Here is a 15,119-nt window from a genome sequence, read left to right on the forward strand (position 1 = left end):
TTTACATCCTCTACGTTTTTCGAGGACTGCCTGAAATCCTTTTGCAGGCAGCAAGCAGAGGGACAGCTGTAAGTGGCCCGAGGGCCAAATGTTGTGCAGGCCTGTTCTAAATGGTCAGCTTTGGAGACTGGGCCAATGTCTGATGCACGTGCTCAGAAAGAGAGCCAGGTTCCTCTGCAAGGTGAATCTGCCTGGAATCTGCCTAAGAAAGCTGTTTGTTCTTCAGGATGTGGCCTGGAGTCAGGAAGACCTGAGTTCAAGTCCAGCCTCCGATACTTCCTAGCTCTGTGATCCGGGGCAAAACCTCTGATTGCCTGACGAAAAGATCCACTGGAGAAGGAAATGGCACACCGCTCTACCATCTTTGCCAAGAAAACCTCATGGACAGTGTGGCCCATGGGGTCACTAAGTGTCAAACGTGACTGAACCACGCAACAGCAAAAACCCAAAGCTACAGTATTACCTGATTTGCCACTTCAGTGACCCCGTCAAATAAGGAAAGAAGTTTGACCTGTCCTTTTAAAACAGGCTTTTAAAAGTGAACATTGACCTATTTTATTTTTACATCATTTTCCTTTCCAAATCCTCTCCCCCTTCCCTCCCCAGGGATTCATCCCTTGGTAAAAGAAGAGGGAAAAAAAGTTCAATTTTCTTGTTTTATTATTAACTTCACAAAGAACAACACGAACATTTTACATACAAAAAACAGGACCCTACATGACACTGTGAATCTCCATTCTATACTAAGCTGCTTTTGTTTTTTAAAAAAAGTATATATTAAATTCAATGCGATCATACGGTCACTGCCCTGATTCAGCCCCTTTCTGAACTTCTGTTGTCTTCAGAGCATTTAAAAACATTTAATTGATGCTTCTTCCTTTTTTGTGTCACTATCTCTACCCATTCATTTCCCCCATCCCTGCAAATAAAAGTCCTCCCTTGTCACAAACAGGCAAAACAAATTCACCTTGGCTGGGTTTCTGCTCCATCACTAAAAACAAGAATACTTCAGCAAGATGATCCCACTATTGTTTGTTGTATCAACTCTGTTAGTAATTTCAATGTTAAACATCCATAATACATTCCGCCTCAAATAAGGAAGGCAATAGCTTTTCTCATTCTCCATAGTTATGCTGGGTGACTATAATTCCATAGTGTGGAATTAGGATCTTTATATTAATTGATATGACATGTGTGATGAATATACTAATAATTTAGTTTTTTAAGAGCTGCCTCTCTGGCTCAGGAGTCAGAAGCTTACAGTGCAACTTGAAATAACCAAACTTTGACAACGCTCACAATCACTGGCAAACTGGTGCCAGTGTATCATAAGTGAACCGAATCAAAGATCGTAGAACCTGTTCCCATCACAGAACTCTAGTTCTGAACCCTGGGGGAGGTGGTCATGACTCCCAAAGACTTGACTCCAGAATTGTATTGTGGGATTTGGGGGTTTCTTGTGGATTACAAATGATTGTTTGTAATCCACCTTCCCCCTACCCCAACCTGTGATTTAAGTATATAACCTGTGCTTGTACTTTAGCTGTGAGAACATTCTTCACTCTGAAGTTGATTAATAAATCTACCTGATTACTGGCACTCCCACTGTAGGCCTGCTATGTGTGGCTCCGAGCATTATCAGGTTAAAAACTGGCTCAGTAAAAATCTTGTTCGTGATAGCGTTCAGTTAGGTTTTTCTGTTCTTCCTATTTACCTGTGTATGTTGGGTTTCTAGTTCTGTTTGCTTTGTATCAGTTCACATCAGGCTTTCTACATATCTTTGAATTCTTCAGTCATCATTTCTTACAGCACAGAAACATTCCATTATATTCATGTATCCCAATTTGTTCCCCATTCAACAGGCATCCACTTGGTTATGCCTATTCTAGATGATGGTACTGCAGTCAAAATGAATTGATACAGATGTTCTCTATGTATAATACAGCGTGTGCTCACTAAAGGCTTGTACCCATGAACTGCCTTCAAAGGATCTCACTCCAGTATGAGTTCTCGGATACTGTTCAAGCATCTTTCAGGCATCCCCTCTCAGTGAAGGCTTTCTCACATTCATTACAATCAAAATGTTTCTCTCCAAGGTGGCTGATTTCTCTCCAGGAAGGTCAACAACCTTCATTCTTGAGGAGGACCAAAGTGACATCACTATGCTAGAGTCAAGTTACAGTGTGTCCTACTATGCTAGAGTCAAGTTACAGTGTGTCCTTCCATGGCTGATTAGACCAATACGAGCTTAGAATGTTCTACCACAGATTGGACATAACAGTCCATGCAAACATTTGGGGTGGATTCTCTAAATTTGCTCATCTTGAGTTTCTTCTGAGCTACTCAATTCTCCTTTGCTCACAGAGCACAGCACCTTCTCTGATGTGGGCACGCCATGCTGAGTGGTCCTGTGCCAGTGTCTCCCATATCACACAATCAATTCCAAAGTCCTTAAGAGAGACCCTGAGAGTATCCTTGTGTCTCTTCTTCTGACCACCACATGAACACTTACCCTGTGTAAGTTCTCCATAATATAGTCTTTTTTGGCAATCGTATGTTTGAACAACGTGGCCAGCCCATAGGAGTTGCGCTCGCTGAAGTAGAGTTTGAATGCTTGGCAGTTTAGTTTGAGAAAGGACCTCAGTGTCTGGTATCTCACTGACCAGGTGATCTTCAGAATCTTCCTAAGACATTTCCAATGGAAATGACTTAGTTTCCTGGTGTGGTGTGGTATACTGTCCAAGTTTCACAGGCATACAACAACAAGGTCAGCACAACAGCTCTGTAGGCCTTCAGTTTGGTAGTCAGTCTAATATTTTCCTTCAGAGTCTCCCAAACAACCTCATTATCAATGTATACATCCCTAGAAAGTATACTGCCAAGGTAGGGAAACTTATCCACAGCATTCAAAACTTCTCTATTTGCTGTAACAATGGATATAACCACATATGGATGGTGTGGTGGTGGCTGACAGAGTACCTCATATTGTCTGATAAACAGCAGTTTGTCCTGAAAGGCTGAAGCCTTTCTTATTCACTACTCAAAGGATTTCTATTTAAATCAAATGAGATATTTGTAAAAGTGTTTAGCACAGCCAGTGTTGGCTGGCACACAACAGGTGCTTAATAATAATGCTTATTCACTTCCACTTCCCTAGTATGAATTATCTGATGGATTCTGAGTAGTCTACTTTAACTGAATGGTCTTTCACACTCATTGTGGTCAAAGCTTTGATTTTACACCAGTAAGAGTTCTCTCATGGGTAATAAGGAGTCCTCTCCAGCTGAGACCTTTCCTGTGTTCATTAAAAGAAAATGGCTTCTCTCTACTATAAGTTGCTGATGGAAGGTGTGTCTTCTCAAGGTAGCAAACAACTGGAAACAATGCAGGTAACCATCGATGGGGGAATGGCTAACCAGGTTATGGTTCATGAATGTAATGGAATTTTAAGGTGCTGTAAGAAATGATGACTATGAGAAATACAAAGAAGCATGGGAAGATTCATATGAACTGATGCAAAGTAAAGTTAAAGTAAGCCAGGAAAACAACATATTTGGTGACCACAATAATGTAAATGAAAAGAACAACAGAAGTCTAAACTAAATGCTATGAAATTATGACCATGCTTGATCTTGAAGAAGAAATACAAGAAGGAAACAGATTCTTTACAGAGGCAGGTGACTATGAGTGTGCCACACTGCATTTAATGTCACACTTTTCAGGGTGTTGTTTCATTTTACTGGATAATTTTTTTCTTTTGTATAGTGGATGGCTTTCTGGGAGGGGACCAGAAGAAGCTGACACATTAGGAAATGCAGAAAAACCAAAGCTAGCAAAAAAAAAAATCATTAAAAAGATGGTGTACCCTCCAGCTGAAAGCTTTCTCATATTCTTTATATTTTAAAGTTTACTACATTATACATTTTCTGATGTCTAATAAGGTGCTTCCTCTGTCTTAAAATTTTCTCAATCATTATATTAAAAGAGATTCTTCCCAGTATGCCTTCTCTGATGGGTAATGAGTTTTGCTCCTTGGATGAACAGCTTACTACATGTATCACATGCGAAGGGTTCCTTTCCAGGATGAGTTCTGGAGAGTAATAATTTTTGACATCATGCTGAAGCCTTTTCCACATTGATTATATGGAAAGTATTTCTGATGCTCAATAAGGTGTTATAAGGTATCCCCTCCAGGAGAAGACTTTCCCCCATTCATAAGATCCAAAGGTCTCGTATCCAATATGAACTCTTATATGTCTTTTGAGCATTTTCCAGGAAAAAAAAAAGCTTTCCTATATTCATTACAGAAGAAGATTTTTAATTCAGCATGTATTCACTGATGTCCTCCAAGGGGTATCCTAATAAAGTTTCCTATGTTAATTATATTCAAAGTGCTTCTCTTTAGTATAAGTTACCTGATAGCTTTTGAGTATTATACTCTTATCAAAGGCTTGGCCATTTTAATTATATTTAAAGGGTTTCTCTCCAGTATGAGTTTTCTGATGGGTAATAAGGCTTGCCCTCTGGGTGAAGGCTTTCCCACATCCATTACATTCAAAGGGTTTCTCTCCAGTATGAGTTCTCTGATGGGTAATAAGGTTTCCCCTCTCCCCAAAGCCTTTCCCACATTCATTACATGCAAAGGGTTTTTCTCCAGTATGAGTTCTCTGATGGGTAATAAGGCTTGCTCTCCAACTGAAGCCTTTTCCACATTCACTACATTTAAAGGGTTTATCTCCAGTATGAATCCCTTGATGATAAATGAGGTGTCCCTTCTGGCTGAAACCTTTGCCACATTCATTACATTCATAGGGTTTCTCTCCAGTATGAATTCTCAGATGTCTGTTAAGGCTTCCTCTGCTACTGAAGGCTTTCTCACATTCATTACATTCAAAGGGTTTCTCTCCAGTGTGAGTTCTCTCATGATGAATGAGGAGTCCCCTCTGGCTAAAGGCTTTCCCACATTCATCACATTCGAAGGGTTTCTCTTCAGCATTGATTATCTGGTGTCTACTAAGGTTTCCCTTATTCCTGAAGGTCTTCCCATACTCAGTGCCTTTGAAAGGCTTCTTTCCAGTATGAGTTCTTTGATGATGAATGAGGATTCCTCTCCGGCTAAAGGCTTTTCCACATTCATAACATTTAAAGGGTTTCTCTCCAGTATGATTCCTCTGATGATCGATAAGGGATCCCCTGTGCCTGAAGGTTTTCCCACATTCATTACATGCAAAGGGTTTCTCTCCAGTATGAGTTCTCTGATGTCTATTAAGGCTTCCCCTGTCTTTGAAGGCTTTCCTGCATTCACGACACTCAAACGGTTTCTCTCCAGTATGAGTTCTCTGATGGGTAATGAGGTTTCCCCTCTCACTGAAAGCTTTCCCACATTCCTTACATACAAAAGGTTTCTCTCCAGTATGAGTTCTCTGATGAGCAATAAGGTTTCCCCTTCGGCTGAAGTCTTTCCCACATTCTTTACATTTAAAGGGCTTCTCTCCAGTATGAACTCCTTGATGATTAATGAGATGCCCCCTCTGGCTAAAGCTCTTCCCACACTGATTGCATTTAAAGCGTTTCTCTCCACTATGAATTCCTTGATGATTGGTAAGGTGTCCCCTCTGGCTGAAGGCTTTTCCACACTCAGTACATTCAAAGGGTTTCGCTCCACTATGAATTCTCTTATGTCTATTAAGTCTTCCCCTTATATGGAAAGATTTCCCACATTCATTACATTTAAAGGGTTTCTCTGCAGTATGAGTTCTCTGATGTATAATAAGGTTTGACCCCAGATTAAAGTCTTTGCCACATTCATTACATTCAAAGTGCTTTCTTCTGGTATGAATTCTCTTACATTTATTCAAGGTTCCAATAGTTTTCCCATATTTATTACAATTATGATATTTCTTTCTAGTATGAATTATCTTATGTTCAGTAAGATTTGATCTTTTGCCAAAGGTTGTCCCATCCTCAGCGTGTTCACATAGTCTTTCTCCAGCATGTATTTTATGAAATTTAATTAGATCTGAGTGGTAACTAAAGGGCTTCTTGTACTTTGTATACTTATGGAGGTTCTTCTCTAAGAAGAATGTATTGCATGTAAGTGGGCTGGAAAAATCCTTGACGCATTTTCCAAGCTTCTTATATTTATGGAGGCTGTCCCCCATAATGCCTTTCCTTAGTGCAACAAAGCCTGACCCCAAATGCAAACTTCTCCCTGGTGGATTACAATGAAGAATGCACACTTTATTAGGAGTTTTGCCACGAGTAGCTGTTACTGGTTTGGATTGTCTCTCCTGCTTATCCTTCTGTTTCTCTACAATAACTTCAAGTCTCCTGGTTTCTTTCTTCTCGGAATGCTGAGGATTACCCTTTGGCAGTCTTTTTTTATTGGATGCTTCTGTGTAAATGCCTTGTATCAGACCTGAGTCCTTTCTTTCACACCTGGCCTCTTCAATAAAGGAATCTGAAAAGAAACAAACAAAACATTGTCACTCACCACCATTTGCTGTGCCGAGGGAAAGGAATCCTTTTTAGAGGACGTTCTAGTCTCTGTCTCTTGTATAAAAGAGAATGATGCTCAACTTGGACCAGGGGGAACAGTGTCTTCAAGAAGTGACTCTAGAATGGGGGAGATCATATTGTGTACTCTGTTTAGTTCTCGGGTACCCGAGTGTCCACAGGAGCACAGCCAGTATAGTCATGGGCCCTGGAGCCATCTCACAGAAGGATCAACAGAAGGAACTGGGGAGGTTTAGCCTGGAGAAGACTTTCTCTTTTTGTGACCGGACTTGTGATTCCACTGGCGTAGGGGGCTCCCAGCGAACAACTTCCTAGCACTTTTTTTTCCTGCAGCTTACAGTCAAAGAACTGCCTGATACACTAAGATGTTCAACAATTTGCTCTGAGTCACACAGTCAGCATGTATTGGGGCAGGATATGAACTCAGATCCTTCAGATTCTGAAGCCAGATCTTTGTTATGTAATGCCACCTGTCTTAAAAGACTTATGGAAGACATGATATCTGGCTCTGATTATTTGAAGGTTCCCCACATAGAAGAGGTATGACACTTGGTCTGCCTGGTTCCAAATGCCAGATTTGGGAGCAATGGTAGAAGTTACAAAGAGGAAAATTTAGGCCTGATTTAAGGAAAAACTTGCAAACAATGAGAGCTTTTCAAAAGTGGAATGGACTTCATTGGAGTGTTCAAGTACAAGACACCTATGTTATAGAAGTCTTTTACTATCAGCTATCCATTAAAATAGATGGTCCTGAGCTCCCCTCCAACTCTGTTATTCTCTGACATATCTAAAATAATGTAGCTTTCCCAATTATGATGAGTGGGTATTTTTTAATGTACTCAAGAAACATAAGAACACGTGATTCACAAAAGACAGAATACTGCTGGTGTTTTCCCATCCCTCGCTTCTGGTTTTATGTATATGTATATTATTTTTATCTTATTCAAAATGGCCCACGTAAGCCTAAACTTTATAGAATTTTTAGCATATATGATTATTGTACTTTATCAAAGGAGTTTTTCACACGGGTTGACATAATCATATGGCTTTGGGTGGCACTGTTTTTAAAAGATTAATCATATTGTTTTCCTAATGTGGAACCATTCCTATTTCCCTAGTAAAAGTCCAACTTGGGGGCAGCTAGGTGGTGCAGTGGATAGAGCACTGGCCCTGGATTCAGGAGGACCTGAGTTCAAATCCGGCCTCAGACACATAACATGTACTAGCTGTGTGACCCTGGGCAAGTCACTTAACCCCACTGCCTAGCTAAAAAAAAAAAAGTCCAACTTGGTAATACTGAGTAATTCTTGCATATATTGATTTTTGCTAGTATTATATTTAAAATTTTGGCATAAATAAAATTCATTAGGAGGATATCAGAGATTTCCTCTTCCCCCACTGTCATTTGACATAGTTCCAGAAATAGGAACAACATCATTGAGACCAGGAAAAGAAATTAAAAGGCGTAAACATGAGCAAAGAAGAGACAAACACATACCTATTTACTGACAATAAGACTTACTTTTAAAAAACTCAGAGAATCAGCAAAGAAACTAATTCAGACAATTAATAACTTTACTAAAGTAGTAACTACAAATGAAACTCATAAAACCAACAGCATTTCTATGTAGCAACAGGAAAATTCAGGGGAAAACAATTGAAAGGGAAGTGCCAAACAAAAGAAATTTAAAAGACTGAGTCAATTTATTAAGGCACACTCAAGACTTAAATAAATGCAGTTACCAAACATTAACAAAATAAAGAATGACATTCCTTATAACAAAGCAACATCTCAAATGATTCGACCAATGTTAACTGTTTAGGTTTGGGCTAAGCCAACATAATAAAAATGACTAAACTATGTAAATCACTTTACAGATTTAATGCCATACCAATAAAACTACCAAGGGTATTTTTTTTATTGAGCTAGCTCAGAAGTGGGGAGCCTGTGGCCTGAAGGCCACACGTGGCCCTCCCGGTCCTCTGGTGCAGCCCTTTGACTAAATCCAGACTTCACAGTTTGCTGCCCCTGAGCTAGATAAAATAATGACCAAATTCATTTGAAGGAATAAAAGTTGACCATTTCAAGAGAAACAATGAAAAAAAAACACATGCGGGATTTTGCTTTCTGCCTTTCACCTCCTTGGGATACATGTCTAGTAGTGGCATTTCTGGTTTAAAGGGCAGGGACATTTTAGTCATGTTCTTGGTTACTAATGACAAAACAGACATACATTGTTGGTGGAGCTGTGAAACAGTCTGACCGTCCTGGACAACTATTTGGAATTATTCCCCCAAGGTGGCTAAAATGCCTATACCCTTTGACCCATACTGTTATACATATACCCCAAGGAGATTAAAGAAAGAAGGAAAGGCGCAAACACCAAAATACTGATATCAGCATTTTCTATACTAGAAAAAAACTGGAAACAAAGAAGACGTCCATTAATTGGAGAACAGCTAACAAATCAATAGTATCTGAATCTAATCAACTATTGTTGCATCATAAGATAGGATGCGCATGATAAAGTTGGAGAAGTATGGAAAGACTTTTTTGCAGAAGTGGAAGGCGCATGTCAAACATTACTCGTACTTGTAGACTTGCTTAAAGGATTGGTTAGTTTTTTTGGAAAGGATTTTTTAAAAAATTCTTTGTTACAAGGCAGCAGGGTAGGGGAAGGAGAAGGGGAAGGGATATATGTGAAAATGAAGGTGACAACAATTTTAAAAATTAGTTTTAAAAAAGATATCAATTTTTTTGAACAAAAAGGAATACAAATGATCAAAAGCCACAAGAAAAACTATTCAAACTCTCTAATAAATGTAAAAATTCAAAAGAAAACATCTCTAAGAGCCAAAATTTAAAAAATGAGTTATAAAGTTCTATACTAGTAGACCTCTTGATAAGAAGGCATGAGATTGCACAACTACCAGAGCTAGGAAATGGGGCAATCTTTTGGAAAAGCAAGCGCCATTCTGTGCTGCGGCCTGTTCACACCTGGAGTCTAGGAGCGCCATCGCAAAGGTGCTGCAACGACCAGGGCGAGGCCACTTCCAATGACCCCCACTGGCTCTATTCTCTGTCCTCACCTGGACAGGAGTCGCTGGGGACTCTTCCCATGGGCCTTGACAGTGCTCCTCCTCTCTCCAACAGGAAGATCAAGTCCAGTTTGGAAATGGGAACACTTAAACCTACAGAGAGAAAGGACAAAGTGGTAGGGACAGAAAGCGAGGCAAGAATTCAGTTTTATTTGTGGAAAACCAGGCAGCTAAGGAAGCAGAGAGAGCCGTACAAAGGATCTCCGAATCCTCCTCCAGGATTCCAAGGCATCATGGGTCATGACTCTGGGCCCAACCTGTTGTCCATCAATGCTGCCCATCCCAGATCTGCATGGGGTAAGCAGATAGTGTGTCCATCTAAAAGCATGTCATCACCTGAAGGCCAGGGTCACAGGGTCACCGGAAAGTGAGGAAGGAGCCATGTTATGGAGGGCTTTACACAGAGGAGGCCGCCTTTGCTCCTGGAGGCCATAGGAAGCCACTTAAGCTTCCTGACCCTAGACCCGCACTTGAGGAAGATCCCTTTGATGGCCCAGAGGAGGATGGACTAAACTGGGGGGAAGATGAGTCAGGAAACCAACCAGAAAGCTACTGTGATAAATGACCCAACAAAGGGGCGGGTTCAGAAGAATCCTGGGCGACTTATGTGAACTGATACAGAAGCAAGTGAGCAGAACCGGCAGAATGCTTCAGTCTACAATAACAGAACACTGGGAAAGACTGAAGAACCGTGTCTGACGCCATGACCACCAATGATTCTGTAAGACCAGTGATGAAACACGGTGACCACCTCTGGACTCAGGATGACAGGGGATTTTTGGACATGGGCAACGTGGGACATTGTTTTACCTGTCTGTTGCAAGGCAAAAAAAAAAAATGGGGTGAGAAGGTGAGAGTAAGGGTTGCGAGAGATAGGGCTGCCAATAGAAGAAGAAAAAAAAGTAGGAGCAAAAGAAGGCCATGGGGGGATGGGAAGGACAAACACCCAGAAGGGAACAGAGGGAGACGGCAGGCGGGACAGCTTGGGGGGTTACGTGCTGGAATGATTCTCTATGGAAAGGAAAGGCAGGCTGGACAGAACGGACAGCTGGGGTGTCACATCCATCATCTTTTCTGGTTCTTTGTATGTGGCGATGCGCATTCGAGCTGGGGTTTGTTACAGGCCATCAGCAGCTGTGGGAATCAGCAAAGGCTCCATGTGTGAGGAAGGGGGGATCGTGCATGAGGGAGCCCACCGAGACTCCCCAGGGACAGATGCGCTTACCCAGGAAGACCAGGTTCTCGTATGTCTCCAACATCACGTCCCTGTACAGGGCCCTCTGGGCAGGCTCCAGGCATCTCCACTCCTCCCCGGTGAAGTCCACGGCCACATCCCTGAAGGTCACGGATGCCTGCATCCAACACAAGCAGACACACTCCTGCTGAGCCGGGGACCGCTTCGCTATGGGGGCCTGACCTAGTGCCAGACTCGGCAGCGTGTGGACAGTGTCCTCAGTGGCACAAGCCCAGCCTCCAACTCTCCAAGTGTGGGGTTCTGGGAAGTCCACACCAACAAATTCCTTCCACCATGAACCCCGACAAAGTTGTCCCTTCGCTCCTTGTGCTCCGAGCCACCCTGGGGAGTCAGCCTCCACACAGCTCATGTTAGTGATCAAACCCCAAATATTCCTTTTTAATTTGCTAGCATCGCTTGGCATGACTGATCTCTTGACTCGGGGGGCAGTACCCCACAAAGGGCCCATCACACTGGGCATTCTCCCCATTCTGTACTGTTTAACGGCCCCTGCCTTCTCTCGTTGGACCCCGCGACCTGGAGTGCATTCTGCCCCCTGTTGTTACTATGGCATCGACGGACCCCCTACAACGTGCTGAATCCCAAAGCCTCGGTGCCCTCTGAGAGGAGGCGCTATGCTATGGTGGGAACTCACCTGAAACCGGGCTTGGAGGGGCCCAGGAGTCAGGCCTTCCTCATCCTTCATCCTCACGGAGTCTGGAGGCTGAGCTGGAGGAGGAGAAGGGTGTCGTGGGGTAACAAGGCCAGCCCTGCCTCCCCCTACCCAGGCCAACCCTCAAGATCACCCTCCCCTTGGCCTCCCTCCTCTTCTGGAGCTCCTGACCCCTGCTAGAGGAGGGCAGAAAGCTGTGTCTCAGGATGTGCCTTCTTCATTTAACCCTTTCACTGGAGGGCTTGGCACACAGGGGGCACTTAACAGAGCCTGCTGACTGGGTGAAGCGTGGTTTTCCTGGGCACCCTCCACCCCCAGTCCCCATACTTCTGTGAGGCTCACCTCTCTGCCCAAGCCTTTGGGCCTCGGTGCCAGGGGCCGCCCCCAGGCTCTGGGGAGAGGGCTCAGGCAGTAGGCTGCTCCTCAGGGGGGGCTGGGGAGGCATCCTTCATGGTCTCTTTCCAATAAAGTCAGAGACCGGGCAGTCAAAAGCAAGATCACTTAACTTCATTCTGGGCCTCAGAACCCTGTCCCCACCTGGGGGCTGTAACAACAAAAAGAAATGTTTACTACACCCCCACTATGTGCCAGGCACTGGGCTAAGTGATTTACCAACATCACCTCCTTCTATCCTCACAACCAACCTAGGAGACAGGGGTGTTATTACTATCCCCATTTTACAGATGAGGAAACTGAGGCAAGCAGAAGTAAAGATACCTGCTCAGGGTCACACAGCTAATAAGTTTGAGGTTGGATTTGAACTTAGGTCCCAGCACTCAGTCCGCTGCACCACCAGCTGGGTCCCTGGACACTCTTATCCAGAGCAAGGATGGAGGCACACACTGTAATCCAGACCCTCCAGCCCCAGGATATGGATGGAGTGAAGTCGGTAGTGTCTTTCATTCAAGAAACATCTAAGGAAAAGACAGAACTTGGGGAAACTGACAGAAGGCAGGGGTCGGCCTCCCGCAGAACTCTGGTCATTTGGCCACAAGAATGAAGAGGGGACGTTGTGGAGATCAGCCTTCCCCCAGTGTTTTGCAAGGTGGAGTTTACCCCTGGCCTACCCCAGGTATTCAGTAATCAAGGACATTATTTTTCTCATGACACTAAAGAAACAAACTCAACCAACGTTAATTTCTTTTAAAATGAACAGCTAAACTTTGCTTTAAAAACATCAACTTTGCAAAGAGCTCCCCCTTGTACCCAAACAGAAGGGGGGACCTCGAGGCCTGACCCTCTGACCTGGCCCGGGGACCCAAGGCACCTCCTGCTAAGTCCTTCAGGTCTGCCTGCCCCAGGGGCCCCACAAGGGACACCCCAGCAGCCACCCTCTGCAGGCACCTACTATGTGCCATGTCCTAGGTTAGGAGCAGGAGGAGACAGCCTCACCGTGGTGACAGACACAATCCAAACTGACACAAGGTGATGGCGGGGGAGGGGGGCGGTGCCAGGGTCCGTCTGACGGGGTGATGGGACCTGGACCCTGAATTTTCCCATATGTTTTCAGCTGCCCAGATCACTGGCGCCTCTGCCTAAGGCCTCTGGCCCATCCCGGCCCAGGACATACTCAACAATCCTTTTAACTGCCCCTTCACTGTGGCTCTCCGACCACTGAACTCCCTGCATCGCTGCACCCGGCCCACCCCAGGCTACCCGCCACTCCTTAATCCCCCCCCAGATCTCCTCACTGCCTTTTCTTGTACCTGAGAATCTTAACCCCGTTAAACTGCACAGATTCTTAGACTCTCGCTGCTCCTGCTGGGGATACAGTAAACTGTACTTTGACTGAAAGGCTTGAGTGGTCGAATTCTTTCGAGGCAGACCCCCGGTACCCTTGCATTTTGGGGTTCCCAGCACCCCAAATCATAACACATCCCCCCCACCCACCTGGCTAGGTTTGGGATTTCATGCATTTACAAAGGTCATTCTGGGCAGGGTCCTGGCTGCTGGAGGCGGGGTGTTGGCCCAAGGCAGTCTCAAGCAAGGGGGAGACCCCCTTCCCATACAGAAGATGAAGCAGGGCAGACCCGGGGGCAACAGGGAAGGGGCATCCTTTGGATGGACTTTGCCGTGTCTGGAGAGAAGGGGGGGAGGAAAAGTGGTAATAGTAATCATGATAATAATAATAATTATTATAGTTACCATTTATTAAGTGCCTAATATATACACTAAAATATAAACGGTACTTCATTCAGTCCCCACAACAGCCCTGAGAGGCAGGTGCTATTATTATCCCCATTTTACAGATGAGGAAACCAAGGTAGACCATAGTGACGTGAGTTGCCCAGGGTCTCACAGTTAGTAAGTGATTGTGGCTGGATTTGAATCCAGAGCCTGGTGCTATGTTCACTATGGTGGTGCCCCCTGTTTGCTTAAGCTAAGTTGGGTCAGGGAGGTGCAGAACTTTAAATGCCCCAAACAGACACTTATAGTTGATCCCTGGAGTACTAGGGAGCCATTACAGTTTCTAGAGTAAAGGCATGACCACACTACTTAATCAAATGGGGGGGAGGGGGAGGAGAAAAAAAAAAATCAGTTCCGCGCATGCGCATTCTATCTCCCCCGCTCTGCCCGCTCATGGGGGGGGAACGCGTGCGCATTCCTTCCCTCTCCCGCCAGCTCACCAGTCCCCCCACTCACCAGTCTGCCAGCTGGGCTGCCGGCCTGGAGGGAGGGAGGAAGGGGCTGGCGGGAGGAGGCGCGTGCGCACTCTTTCTCCCTCCCTCCACTCACCCGGGGCTCCGCCACACCTGGGCCCGAGACTGTTAAGTCGGAGCCTCGCGGGACTCCGAGCCACTGAATGACGAGTCCTCTCCTCATATCCGCACGAGACCGGTTGGGAGAACGAAGGCCTCCGAAGGCATTCTGGGAAATGGAGTCCAGAGGCCGGAAGGCTCGCAGCCGGCTCGCACTGCGCACACGCGCTTCCGAAGGGACTCCATCTCCCAGGGGGCTCCGAGGCCTTCCTTTCAAAAGAGATTTGCGTCTGCGCACTGTGAGGAGGCGGAGTTTTTCCTCGTTTTGCCGCTAGATGGCGCAGTAGAGAGAGCACCAGACCTGGAAGTCAGGAGGCCAGAAGTTCAAATCCAACCTCAGACACTTACAAACTGACCTTGAGCGAGTCACTCTACCTTTGCCTCTCTCTGTTTACTCCTCGGCAAAATGAGGAAAACAATCACACCTCCGACCCAGGATCGATATGAAGCTCAAATGAGATTAATATTTGTGAAGTGCTTTGCAAACCTTAAAGCTACTTAAATGCCAGCTATTGTCTGTTGTTATTATACATACTTTGGGGACTCCCTGGAGGTCACCTGGGAGGACTCCCTCCTCTGGAGCAGAGGGTAGCCCATCTGCATGTTCTCACTGTGGGTGACTCCTGTCCACAACTCCTGCTAGCCAGCTCTGGGCACCTTAGGTCCCCAAATCCCCTTCTTCCCTCCTGCCTCAGTTTCCCCTCATGTCAAGGCTCTTTCTCCTGCCTTTGCATGCCCAGCACCAGCACTGGGCATGGCACACATACAGAAGGAGGCTTCTGAATTCCTGCAATCTGACACGCTTTTTATCATTGCTCCTCCACCTTCCAAGGGCCCT

The 15,119-nt window shown here is 44.9% G+C and overlaps 1 protein-coding gene across 1 annotated transcript in view; it reads right to left on the reverse strand.

Moving 5' to 3' along the window:
* Window positions 1-642: 642 nt before the first annotated feature.
* Window positions 643-15,119, reverse strand: part of LOC110198059 (uncharacterized) — a 16,446-nt gene continuing 1,969 nt past the window's right edge. Inside the window, 8 exon segments of the mRNA XM_078154620.1 lie at window positions 643-6,460; window positions 9,607-9,708; window positions 10,841-10,967; window positions 11,505-11,578; window positions 11,865-11,952; window positions 11,954-12,066; window positions 12,240-12,436; window positions 13,413-15,119. The exon segment at window positions 13,413-15,119 is cut by the window's right edge and continues 1,969 nt beyond it. Of these exon segments, the coding sequence (XP_078010746.1) occupies window positions 4,461-6,460; window positions 9,607-9,708; window positions 10,841-10,967; window positions 11,505-11,578; window positions 11,865-11,952; window positions 11,954-11,974 (2,412 nt within the window). The 5' untranslated portion in view covers window positions 11,975-12,066; window positions 12,240-12,436; window positions 13,413-15,119 and the 3' untranslated portion in view covers window positions 643-4,460.

The sequence above is a fragment of the Phascolarctos cinereus genome, unplaced genomic scaffold (genome assembly GCF_003287225.1).
Source record: "Phascolarctos cinereus isolate Bilbo 61053 unplaced genomic scaffold, phaCin_HiC Scaffold_5;HRSCAF=322, whole genome shotgun sequence".
Lineage (NCBI taxonomy): Eukaryota > Metazoa > Chordata > Mammalia > Diprotodontia > Phascolarctidae > Phascolarctos > Phascolarctos cinereus.